The following is a 13,553-nucleotide window of genomic DNA, read 5'->3' as shown; positions in this document are numbered from 1 at the left end:
AAAATCCAAGAGGCAAAAATCAGGAGCTGGAGCACTTTCAATCAATACCCAATTCTGTCTCGGGGGCGGGCTCTCATGAACGTTTGGTTTTCACTAATTCAAAAGGCTCGATACAGACTATCAAGTTCTGTAGGTGTTGCTCTTTGCTTGCCAAAGTCTCAGAAGTCCCAACAGAGAGTGAGCAGAAAAGCAACAGCAGGGAAGATGAGGTATTTCTGAAGGGGTGAAACACACTGGATTTGATGCATTGAGAAACGACTATTTTGGACATGCCTGCAGGACACGCCACTATGCACTCTGCTTAACCACCCTAACCCAAGTCTGCTGTTACATCAAGATCTTGGATTCAATTCTCACAGAAAACGAGAAACGTTTAAAGTAAAAGAGTCAGTTTTATTAAGAGGTGGATTCTGTTGCAAATTCAACAACACAAAACACCAGAATAAAACGATTTTTGATTGCTGCATGTTGTACACCATTGCATTAAAACACGGAGTTTACTTACCTGACTGCAGAATTTTGTGCAAGATCACGCAGCATTGGAACAGGAGACTCCACTGTCCTGGTAAGAGAAAAACCTCTGTCAAAACATCACGTATTGTATTTCTCACCATTTGCTCCACTTTCTCTGTTGCTACCACTCTTGTTCCTCTGTCAACTAAGCCTAAGACACATAAAAGGGATTTCAAAACTAACTTGCCTTTCCCCTAACCCAAATACTTATATAAGCAATGGAATTACTGAATTACTGAATCCTTATTTCTTAGTGTCACTACTTTTTGCAGCTGATCTGTGTGGATTCTCTAGTGTCTAACAGTGGGTTCACACACTTCTCACTACCCAGCAGCCTGTTTACAAACTTTAGTACTATTCTGCACCTTGGAAACCTCCCTGTACTGCTAAGGTTTGATTATAACAAGCCAACGTGTTCAAAGAGGGCAGGAGAAGACCAGAGACAGACACACAGGCAGCTACCATGAAGACACAAACCTGCTTCACTAGTAAGAAAAAGGCTTTGAAGTAAAAAAAAAGAAAAAAAGAAAAAAAGAAAAAAAGAAAAAAAATAGCAGCTATTTTACACAGCACTTAGAGAGTCTCCTTTCTGACTGAGATTTAACAGGCTGACATGCAGTTACAATTAACTAGTACTTCTTTCCTCCAGAAAACTTTACCCCTTTCAGTTCGAGCAGACAAACACCACATTACTCTTATCAATCCAAACCCAGGTTCCTTTGTTCATCCTGCTGCGCACAACTGTCAGAGACCCATGTTACACATAGAGGTCACAAACTATACATGCTGACTGAATTTGGTACAAATCTTTTTAGCAAAGACTTATTTTGAAGTGGCAATATAAATGCCTACTCACCCTCACAGAATTCCTAGTGAACTAATACTCTAGGTAAAAAAATACCCATTTCTCACGCCCTACCTAGGGAACACAATGCCAGCAGTTTTCTTTTTCCTGCATCGCTATTCCTTCCAAGAACAGCCCTGACTTGCTCATATTCTCCACAAGCCATGACAAGAATAGAGAAATGTATATTAGTGAGTATGACCTAGGATACATTATCTGTCCAACAAAATCGGAGTGTTTGTGCATTTAATGCAAATGAGTTACTGAACACCTGCTTATGCCTCTAAACAGTTAGATAAATGAATGCATACCCTACAATGTAAAGATTACACCGATAATTTCTCAAACTAAATGCATTATCTAGAAAACAAAAAGCATTAGCATTTTTTGTATTTGTAGCTGGTAGCAGTCCTGAATTTAGTGCTATAGCCTAAATGAAAGTGGCAAAATACATCTAATATATCTCTATTTGGATTTTTCTTTAATGCAATTAAGATCAGCATAGAAGAGTAGTTGTGTTTGGTTTTTTAACAGCATACACTACTGGAAGTTACAGACTGCATTAAATTAACATTCATACAAAAGCAAAGCGGCCAAAACAACTGATCTTATTGAATAAGGCCACTGATCACTACTACTTTTATTATATAAGCCCTGTTACAAATTACAGTTCAAACATTACCAAATACATAAAAATCATACATAAAAGCCTATTTCTGAAATTAAAAAAATTGGATTGCAGAAGGCAAGTCTTACTTGCTTCGTTTTTTACGTATGCTGACGATAATACAGACCTACTATGACACATAGTGGAAAGCATGTTTAGCCTCAGAACTAAATGCGTTGCCTTGTCAGGAGTTAGGTTTCTTGTTGCGGGCACAAAGATATTTTTATTTAAATGCAGACATAACTGAAGGCAATGTCCTTTAGTTTCACACAACTCACACCAAAATCCATACTCACTGATCTGGAAGAACAGCATTTTCATTCAGTGTAAGCTTTCCCTGAATTCCATGGCACAGCTCTGGGGGCATATCCACGGCCTATGGAAAAAAATAGTTTTCCAACCGAAGCACTTTGTTAGACCTCCACCCTCACCATTTATAAAATCCCTTCAGAACCATACAACCTACCTCTGTATTTTTGGTCTTGTACTGTTCTACAATAAAGTCACAAAGTGGATGGTGTTTTCCAACAAAGAGAACATCCCCACCAAGGCTATTTCTTCTGCCTAGAAAGAAAGAATGAAGAGAATGGGATAAGAGTTCAAAGCAAAGAAGGAAGGAAGGAATACAGCAGAGCAGTACATCATCCTGTTGACATCTCCACAAAAGGACAGCTTCATTATAATTTAGGAGAAAGCTTTGAATGTTCCTCAAGAGTGTTGGAAAGAAAGCATCTCTGCCCAGAACAGGATGTCTCTTGTCACAAGGGCGGCTGGCAGACAGTAAAACAGGAATCTTGTGTTCAATGGGAGGAATCTTCAATTCAGAACAGGGCAATGTTGAAGACAGACAGGCTAGGTAAAAAAACCAAAACCAAACCCCCAAAACTCCACATGCCTCCTAGGCAGTTTACTTACAAGACCCAGTTATTATTTTTGTACAATGGAGAAAGCAACACCTACGTTTGCCTATATAAGCTGAACATGAAGCTTCACATATCGTAACTGGATACAGCCAGCCTGCTGGTCAGAACAGCCAATACATCTACCAAGTTTAACCATCATCTCTAACCTTGGAAACAGCTTATTCTTTTGATTGCAACATATTCACGTAACGAGTACTTTGACAGTGTATACTTTGACAGTGTATACTGATAGAAGCTTTTAATACGATTAAGTTGCCATCTAATTTTCAGGTTAAGTCTTATGCAGGTCTACTCGAGTAAAAGAAAAGTAAGCAAAAGCTACAAAACCAAACCCATTGAGGAACATTCCAATTACCAGCACCATCTATGAAGAAGAGGCTAAAGCCTGCCATAATTCAATCCAACCAAACATCTATTATACCTTGCTCATTTAAGATGAAAACACAGTGGTAATAACAAGTCGTAAGAAAATATCATGATTCTTACTTTCTTCAGGAGTGAGGTCAGGGTATACTTCTTCCAGGGCAGCTCTAAGGCGTCGCTCATCAACAAATGGCAATAATGCAACACCTAGTAAAACCAAAACACTATTTTTTCCACACTTGTTGGGGGGGTGGGGTGGGGTGGGCAGGGGTGGGGGGGGTGGGAAAGACACTAGCATGGAAAGTGATTCTTTACCCAAGAAACAACTGTTGCATCAGTCACGGGAAAGAAAACCCTACATTTTTAGAGGTTGTGACCCTGCAGGCTGTTTGGAGAAAAATAATTCAGTGGTAGTGCAGGTGAAAAAGAAAGCTTATCTCCAAGCACCCCTTCCTCATCCTCCTCCTCCCCAGTCCTGGAGAGGCACTGGGAAGAAATAACCTCTACCCACACCTGCCTCATTTAGGAACAAGATGAGCTCAGTAAGACAGTCATTATTTGTCTCATTTGCTACAGATACTCCCCAGACAGAACTCAATGCTACTTTATTCAAATTAATTTATTAAAAGACAACAATGGAAGAAATCACTCCAAGTTCAGTGACAAGGTGATACAGATATTATCCATTAGGGACTATTCATACCAGCTATTAATTTTACTCTGAGATAACGTGGAGGCTCCTCTCAGGATCAAAATCCCTCATGAAGCAGCACATCTCAGAGCCCATTCAATCGTATTGGATGACGCTGGAGAACAGCCTTCCCTGGTTTACTTCAGTATATGTTTTCTTCTATTATAAAATCAAAAAAAGCACTAAGAAATTTACTATGGTAATTCATCAAAGATTTACTTCTGTCACCGTTATTATCGGTTGGAATCTTGAATAATTACTTTAGTTTTTATTTTATTTCCCTCACCGGGTACACTAGAACTTCTAATCCAGATGACAGCAAAGGCTTTCTACCAAACTGATATTCATAATTTCATATTTGTGCTTGTACCAGTTCTGCTGGTGGGCAAATCTTAGACATGTCTGTCGTCACTCTAAGGTACAATATTGGCAGACTTCGGACTTCCACAGACTTAAGATTCCCGATCTAAAGCTTGGTCTGCCTGATACACTTTTGCTTCAGAAGCTAGATCTTTATGTGGCTTTGTTAAAACAAATACTATTGTCCTGAAGCTGAAAGGACAGGGGACAACCTAAAACTCCACCTGAACTGTAATTACACCAGAAGCTCATATCATCTCCTAACAAAACCAGTTTGGAACGAACCATAAATAGTTCAATATGTCAGAAGTTTAAGTGAACCAGAATTTTATTTAGGCTACTGTTAGATAACGAGGAGCAGAGCTGTACAGTCTGCTCTTGCCAATGTCACCAAATAAGAAATGTGCACTGTCCCTGCTTATGAAGCATGAGGACCATCTTCACGCACACTGACTACTGCCTTGCCAAAGACAGCACCAGACCTCAGCCATGTTCAAGTTTCAGCTGGAATATGACTCCTTGTGAAGGGAAATAGTGATAAGCCTACCCTGGAAAACAAACAATTTATTTTCACCTTCACAACATACTGGTGGAATGACAAGAAAACAGGAAGTGTTCATAACCCAGGAGACTGCAAAAAGGGTCAATGCTGAGCTTTCAGAACCATAATCACATCTCTAAAAGGAAGATCTTCAAACATTTCATTAAAAGGACAAGGTACACTAGATGCTTTTTAACAGAGACTGTACTTCCAGCTTGGAAAATATTTCTTGTTTCACAACTGCCTCTTAAGCAGAGAATTCCAGATGACAATCCAAAACAAAGAGCTTGTAATGCAATTAAGCATTAAAACAATCAAAAGTAACGTTACAGGCTGCTGAAAGCATGTGGGACCTACTTAAAACATTACTGCTTTAGACTGTAGATTTGATAACTGGACAAAAGGACTAAGGAAAGTTGCCAGAATTACTACAGGGATAAGAAAGGGCTTCAAGTTACAGAGGGACAACCTGCTCTGCAACACAGCTCCTAACACCTAGGAATATTCTCTTTGATTTTGGAACACTGCCCCGAGTAATATACCTGCGTGTCTACCTGTGCCTATTTCAGAACACCTTGCCTTGGGAGAAGAATCACAGAACCACTGATACCAGCAGGAACCTCTGGTGATCATCTAGTCCACCCCTCTGCTCCAGCATGGTCACAGGCTACTCAGGTTGCGTTTGGAGTATCTCCAAGGACAGAGACTCCACAACCTCTCTGGGCAACATGTTCCAGTGTCTGACCATGCTCAGAGTAAAAACATGTCTTCTTATGTTCAGATGGAATTTTTGTGCCCTAATAATTCTTTATACCTATAGTTGAGATGTTACATTATCATCTGGATAGTGTAACAACCACAACATTTGACAGACCTTTAAAATTAATATTCTCTAAAGAAAGAGAAAGCTGCATTAAATACTGTAACTGTTTTTTCATTCTTTGTATGCATCCAAATATTTCTATATCCCCCAAAGCATTTTTCCCAAGGTACTAATGAGCCACTGATTGAACAGAACAAGATCCATTAATTAAATGCAAAGGAGACAGAAGACAATTACACAGTAAGGCTGATAAAACTAGAAAAATGATTAATCTAGTTCAGGACAAATTAGCAAGTCTAGAATGACTGCTGAAATTACTAATAATCACTGCGAATCCTAAATCAGTTACTGACCCATAATTTGTTCTTCATACTAATTTCTTTTCAAAAATATACCTGCTGCAAAATACTCCTCCCCCACACCAAGTAACACAAGTTACCTCTGTGACTTGGTGCGTCACTATCTCACTAAGATAATTTTCAATTTTCTTCCTATTTTTACATAGATTCTTAAGACTAAGGTCAGTATACTATAACTCAAAAAAAAAAAAAAAGAAAGTTGAAATTTCACCTTGCCAAGCATATTTCTTCCCATTTAAATCAATTGCAAAATCTTCCGGGTAGAAGTCAATTATGCTTGATTCCTGCATTAGAGAAAATAAAGTAATAATAATTAAAAAAACGCATTAAAGTCAATTACAAAATTGATTCAGAATGCCACGTAGTACTGTACTTCACAGAGGGCAAGTAAACACAAAGCTAAGGAGGATGCAAAGAACTTTGAGTAATAGAAACAGCTTTCATTAAATGCCACTTAAACACAAAGTGTGGTAGGGCACTTTCATTACTTCAAGTATCAAAACAAGTAGTTAAGTAGGGCAGAATAATTTGAGATAACTGGGTTAAGGTATCTACTCCCCAGTTAAGTTCTGCAAGGTTTCTATAAGAAAATAAACAATCTTACTAAAGTGTAAGAGCCAGGAAACAATTTTTTCTCACAAACATCTGAATTCAAAAGAATCACTTTTAAAGGTCTTTGAAGAATCTCTGCAATCTACCAAAAATGTTCCCTCCCAGTCTCTGTTATTTTTCTGCCTGAAGTAAGCAGCAAGTCATGCTCACACAACTGCAAGCTGACATAATCTTACAGAGAGGAATACAACAAGGATTCTTACCGGATCTGTCATGAGCTTCCTCCACGTTGGTGGCAGAAAATTTCCACTTGCAGCTGGAAATACTCCCATAAGTTGTTCAAGAGGCTTAAACTGTTGAAATTAAACAAGCAGATGTAGGACACTTCTAATGAACTGTTAAATCATAAACAAATAAGTAAATAAATAAAGGTGCCCTACCGGTTTTGAGCCCTTCTCAAAATCCGAAGGCATGTCTGCTATACCCTCAAAGTCAGAAGCAAACGGAGCATAGTGAAAAGGGTAATACCAGTTCCAGGATGCACAGCCCTAGGACAAAGAAACAAAAATCAGACAAATCAAAAGAGTAAAAGAAAAAAAAAAAAAAATCATGTAGCCCAGTCACTAAAGCTGACAAAATTTAGCCCAGCATCAACCAGGAGAAAGAGGAGTCCCCATGATTAGAAAAGAAAGAGCTCTTGCCTCTAAAGGTACTCTGGACTTCAGGTTGGGGCTTAACTTTTCATTGCCAGACTAGAGCGAGTGAGTTCACTGGCAGTGAATGGAGACCTCGGGCATTTCCTCGGCAGCACAGAACAGCAGATAGACTTCTATGCCAAAGTACTCTTGCTATGTGCTAGGTTTGAGTCACTAAGGGAGACAGCCAAAGAGACAGGACCTAGCACCAGCACGACAAAAAAGACCTTACAGCAGAATCTTAACCTTAGCTTCGGAACACTGTAATGTACCTCATGACTTTTTCCTCCCCCTCAAGAAAACACACACCAGCATGTACACAAAGTCCAGTGAAACCAAGCACAAAAATTTCTCGCAAAGAGTAGGAAATCACAGTCTATTCATACAGTTAACCAGTCCCTGGGGCTAAGCTGAGGAGCCTGTAACAACTGGACACATTTTCAACTTGTGCAGAGTTGCTACCGCATCTCCAACAGGTAAATGCACATGGACGACACAGAAGGAATTCCCAAGTTCTCCGTAATTATACAAACAGCAGGCTCGTGTCAGTCAGAAAGCCATTACAGAGTTCTCAATAGGAGCAGAACTAGCATTTTTCTGGCAGCACAGTTTGCACTACTGTTTTTTCAATGCAAAATCCCACTGCTAACTCAGGAATATGTGGGACTAGAGAACCCTAATACGATACACTCTACAAGGTGTGAAAATGTGAACGATATTTGTTGCAGGTTTAAATGTATTCTGGTTTTAACTGTTACTTTTCTGTTCAGCAAGCACTAATACACACTCTGAGTAACATTTTGCTTTTCTCCCTCTTATTCTTCTGTCTTGGATATTGGAAAATACAAAGTGCATTCACTTGAAACAGGCAAAATAATCCTCAAAAAGAAGAAAAACTCAAAACACATCAGAACACAATGCACTTTGTAAAGGAAAAGGTCTAAGTCAAGTTTTCACCTCCTCAGCTATTTTTCTTAGCAGTACCACTTGAAACAAAAGCCTACTATTTTGACCTCCAATTCTGAATAAGTAAATGTCAATGAGGCTCCTCCAGTGATATTTTTGGTATAAAAATCACAGACACTATAATTATTAGATGCAATTCTTCAGATAGTTTCAGTATGTTTCAAAAGCCAGGTGGACTGGTGGGGTTTGTTTTGAGTTTTTGGTTTTTGTGGGGTTTTTTTGGTTTGTTTTTTTTTTTTTTTCCCCCTTCTCTCCAAACAGATGTTCCCGCTAGAGGAACACGCTCTGCGTTATTAGCTTTTTATAAGAATAGAAAAGCACCTGATGTATTCTGTCAGAAGTTTTATGGACAACAAGCAGTAGTTACTGGAAGAAATTCTTATTATGGTGAAAAGAAAAAAAAACCCTCCAAACAAAAACCCTCAAGCAAACCTATTTTGAAAGTCTCCCAGTCCAACAACTTCCTAATCTAACTTCCATAATATGGGCAGAAAGTGATTTGATTGCCGCTCCATATCCATACAACAGACTGTCCATGCATAACAGGTTACAGTATCTTGTCTACACATAGCTCTGTTACGCAAGTACAGACAGCAGCACATTCAAGTAAGCTATTGCTGAACTACTGTAAGTCTGCAACGTGATTTTTCTAAGGTCTAGAGACAGACTGCCTTCTTTTCGAGTAATCTGAATATGAAGCAAAATGGCAAAAACAAAGCCCTAAATGTTTGTGTACTTTCATCAAGTTTTCCTTTAGAAAATTTCTAAACCAGAAAATATTTTCTGTACAGTCACTTTTCCTTGAGGTCTTATTGGCACTCCTTCTCAATTTTCTTGAGAGCACTGTGGTCCTGCCTGAAGTCTGAAGTTGTTGTCAACCTCTATTTTCTTTGCAACTGTAATCTTCTATCACTTCTATAAGCATCAGTCACTTCAGCCAGAACGTCTACAAACTCTGAAGGACAAGGAGTCACCTACATACATCTCAACAACTAAACTGCTTTTACAAGCTAAATCAGTGAATGTTGCACAGCGACTTGCCCGTACTGGTTTAAGTTTGGTACATGGCTGTCTTCCAGCTCCCATACATTGAAAGCCACAAATCCTCAACAGTGCACATGCAAATGCAACCCCAATTTAAACAGTTATAAAAGCACATGATGATGCCTGCACAAGGCCAGAGCCACTAATCACAAAGCAATGAACACAAACCCCATGCACACTTCTTTAAATAAAACAAACTTAATTTTGCAAGCTTCAAAAGCATATAAATATTTTGGATGACTTGTAAATGTTATCTCAGTTTTGCCATATACTCCCTTCCTCTAAGCCCTTCAGTTTCCCTTAAAATCCAGGCTGCCTTTTGCAGTGGTTTTGTTGTACTGCATCACTGAAGGTTACACTGACAGTTTTCTGGCAAGTAGACACCTACAGCTAATCTGAAGATTCATTTACACACTTTGGAGACACATGGGTACAGACAGAGTTCTAGGAATGTATCTTGCCATGGTTGACAAGAACTCAGTTTGCTTTCAGCAGACCTTAATTGTGACCAGGATCATGGGAATTTCCACCTATAAAGGTGTCCAGGTGACACCTGTCCTTTGCAAAAGGAGCTACTCAAGGATGTGGAGAGCTCAGCTCTCCTGCAGATCAACTGCAACAGACTTGCAAACCTTAAACTTCGTGATTTCTCATCCACCATAATATGCAAGTCGGAGCCCACAGTCAACCAATTAATAAAGCAGGAGGGACGGGAACACTCTTCCTTTTTGTTCCAAGGCAGGGGGCGAGGGGGAAGGAGTACACAATAAACCAACTTTAAGACTGCAGTTTTTTGCAGGCGTGAGAGGTATTTGCACAGCCTGTGCCCCAAGCTGGACAGGTTTGAGCCACCTATGAAAAGTGTGCAGCTTTATCAACGTGGCACTGCGTTCAAGCTACAAAGCCCTGCTGAGATGGATAAACTTCATCGGCTTGAGCATGTTCTGTTACCAGGTCACACATAAAATACAACTTACTTTGTCTGCAGGGCACGAAGCTAGTTATTAACCATCAGTACAATAAACCCCAATATGTCTAACTAATCTCTTGCCAATCTGACATCTCAATTATCAAAAGATTTAAATCAGATACAGATTACTTCAACCACAATACACTTCATAGAAAATCACTACAATCTACAGAGGAGACTGACAACTCTGTTCCCCTCAAATTCTTACTAGCATTTCACGGCTTTGTCCTTTGTTCCCTCATTTAGTCATCTGCAATTTCACTATGCATAGCTACGTATTGCAAAGGAAAAATACGCATCAGTCCTTAATAAACTAACAAGCGCCGTTACTGTATGCGAGAAACAAAAACTGCATTCAAATCTTGAGTGTCAAATAGAATGGGCACCCACTTACTTTATATCTTCAAAAAAAAAAACCAAAACAGCAAAGAAAAGCACTGCTTTTCAAAAATGAGCAATGTATAATTATTTCCTGAAAAGAAATAGGGTGCAGACACAAAAGAAAACTGAAGTTGCAGAGAACGAATTTTTAAGTACCTGGTAATAATATCTGAGAACCCAGCAAAGCCCTTCCACATAGGACTGTACAACTTTACGACGGAATTTCTCATCAGATGCATCAACATCAAATTTGTTTTTATAGTAGCGCTGTTTCCAACCAGTTTCCCATAACCTGCATAACAAACACAAATAGATGCCAATACATGTTAATATATGCACATTTACACATCGGAATTAAAATGTAAGCCAAAGTCACTTGCTACTTCATTTCCAATTTTCATACAATTTAAATGAAAGCATAAAAACCTGATACTCAATAGCAAGAGAATAAAATTATGGTTGGCATCATAGAAAATCCGGATGAAATTCTTCAAGATCTTCAAAGTACTTGTTAGGAGCAGGGCAGATTTTCAAATAAGTGTCTGCTGCTGTCAGGATTTTTCAGAACAGTGTTGTTCCTAGTTGGCAATTTTGTCTTTCTTATCATGAATCTACAACCAAAACTGCTATTCGAACTTTGTTCTTTAATTCTTCCAATCACTAGAAAGAACAAACTCTTCCCCTTCCATATTTTGTTTAATCTACCCTAGGCCAAAATCTTTATCTTACTGGAATATCTTCTCACATCAAGTTCTTTGCTCTGTTCTTAATGCCCCTCTCAAGCAGAAAAGTGATATAGTTTCCCTGCTATTCAAAATCAAAAGTAGGAAAATAAAAAAAAGCAGCAGCAGATCAATTTCTATATTGTATTGCTGTTCAGACAAGCTATGATTACCAGCAGAATTATCCACAACTCAGGAATCCCATGCTAGCTGACTCACATCAGACGAGTTCCCTTTTACACAGGGGATTTCAATCTTTCATGCCAAAGACGGATGCTAGAGACAGAACAGAAATCTCAAACACCATTTATCCTTACTTCACACAGCTCCCCCTTATGTCGGCGGGGCAGGGCCACTTGCTCATCTTTGACAGACAAGCATCTGAGTCCCTCAGCTCCACTGTATAAAGTTAGGAAAAAATTGAATAATACGCTATACCGTGCCATATTTCAAGCAAGAATATTCTGTGATGACTAACAGCAAGCACAGACCATAGGCTCCCCTAAAAGCTGAAAAGGCAGGGGGAATACAGCTGTGGTGGGCATGGGCAGCAACAGGAATCACTGCCTACGGACTCCAGAGCTATTATCTGCTCACTACATCTGCTGTGTTCCCTGCCATTCAATAGCTGACACATCAATTTTTGAGAGAACAGTTGGGCCACAAGCAAGGCGCTATTAATGTGAACATAAAACTGCCAGTTGTTAGTCCTAACAGATATGACATAAACTTGGGGAAAATTCCACTACAATTCAGGGAGTGCCATCTAAAAGGATAGTTTAAGTAATGGAAAGATTAAACTCTACTTAACATTTGGTTCAATCATGATATCATGCTTCAGAACTGGCCTCCCTCACAAAACTATTTGGGCTTGTTTTGGTGGGGTTTTTTTGGTTTGGTTTGCTGGGGTTTGTTGGTGTTTTGTTGTTTTAGCTTTTTGGTTTTCTTTTAATTTAAAGCTATTATTCACCATAGTGTATGCATTTTACACACACGTATCTCAAAGTTCACAGGAATTTTGGTATTCAAGCGAACTAGAGTAAAGCATATCACAAATCTGATTTGGAAACTAGTTAAATCGGATAATCTCTTAATAATGACTTTTTTTTTAAAATAGAATTTTATTCTCAATTCAAAAATTGGCATCAATTATCCCATCTGAAAACCATCATGCAAGATCCCTTTCCACAAAGGCTGTGACCACTTGAAATTATATGCAGAATCTGAAGACACAAGAAACCTGCAAGGTCAACTCAAACTTACACTTGTCAGAATCTCATAGCAATAAATGCAGCACACGAAGCCTTTACAAGACAGCAAAGGTGGATTTATGCTTTTTCAAATGATGCATCAACTTTCGGTTTTGCAAAAAAGCATCTGCCCTTGCTTCTATTTCAAGTTAGTTGCCCAGTACAGGGATACTTATTAAAATCTGACTTGAGCTACTTCAAAGAAGATTCAAATTGACGACAAGGTAGAGAAACCAAAAGGTGTTTTCAAGAGTTTAAGAAAGCCAGGTGAGCAAGGACAGAGCTACCTGCGCTAAAGTCTTGAAGGACAGAGTCAAGAACATCTGCAGTCTACGAGCATCTGACCCTACGAGCTCCCTCGCAGCTAGATGCTTGCATAAATTTCAAAAACCTTTTCTGTAAGACAACAAAAACCAATCTGCCAGCTGACTAGAACTATTTGTTCTAGTTTTAAAGTCATTCTAAATAGAAAATACATTTTCCCAAACAACTTTGTCACATCTAGTACATTTATGCAGGTTTTTTTACTTACAATGAGGAGCGTAAAATTATTTTCCACTCAGAAAAGGAACTGAAAAAGTATTCTGAGCTACAAAAAAGCTTAAATAACTGCACATGAATGCAGCATATCCTTTCGCTTGACAATACCAACCCTGTCAAAACTATTGCTACTCGTAAATCACTGCAGTTCATTCACACTAGTTGCTATAAAACTGTTAAAGCTTCTTTTTGACCCTCTGCTAAAATTCAAATGGAAAGCATCATTAACATTTATCCTGATTTTAGACAAAAATTCTTCTTGCTTGATTAAAAAAAAAAAAACAACAACAAAACACCCCAACAATCGATTCCTATCCGCACATACAGGGAAGAAAATAAGAATGAGAGC

The 13,553-nt window shown here is 38.8% G+C and overlaps 1 protein-coding gene across 1 annotated transcript in view; it reads right to left on the bottom strand.

Moving 5' to 3' along the window:
• XRN2 (5'-3' exoribonuclease 2) overlaps positions 1–13,553 on the bottom strand; it is a 51,284-nt gene that overhangs the window by 20,257 nt on the left and 17,474 nt on the right. Inside the window, exons 17-24 of the mRNA XM_086482262.1 lie at positions 10,849–10,984; positions 7,077–7,184; positions 6,900–6,989; positions 6,296–6,368; positions 3,434–3,517; positions 2,491–2,588; positions 2,321–2,400; positions 506–562 (exon numbers count right to left, since the gene is read on the bottom strand). Coding sequence (XP_086338388.1) covers positions 506–562; positions 2,321–2,400; positions 2,491–2,588; positions 3,434–3,517; positions 6,296–6,368; positions 6,900–6,989; positions 7,077–7,184; positions 10,849–10,984 — 726 coding nt within the window. The remainder of the gene's footprint in view (positions 1–505; positions 563–2,320; positions 2,401–2,490; positions 2,589–3,433; positions 3,518–6,295; positions 6,369–6,899; positions 6,990–7,076; positions 7,185–10,848; positions 10,985–13,553) is intronic.

This window comes from Leptosomus discolor, chromosome 2, assembly GCF_034619465.1.
Source record: "Leptosomus discolor isolate bLepDis1 chromosome 2, bLepDis1.hap2, whole genome shotgun sequence".
Classification (NCBI taxonomy): domain Eukaryota; kingdom Metazoa; phylum Chordata; class Aves; order Leptosomiformes; family Leptosomidae; genus Leptosomus; species Leptosomus discolor.
This window is presented reverse-complemented; position numbering and strand designations above follow the sequence as displayed.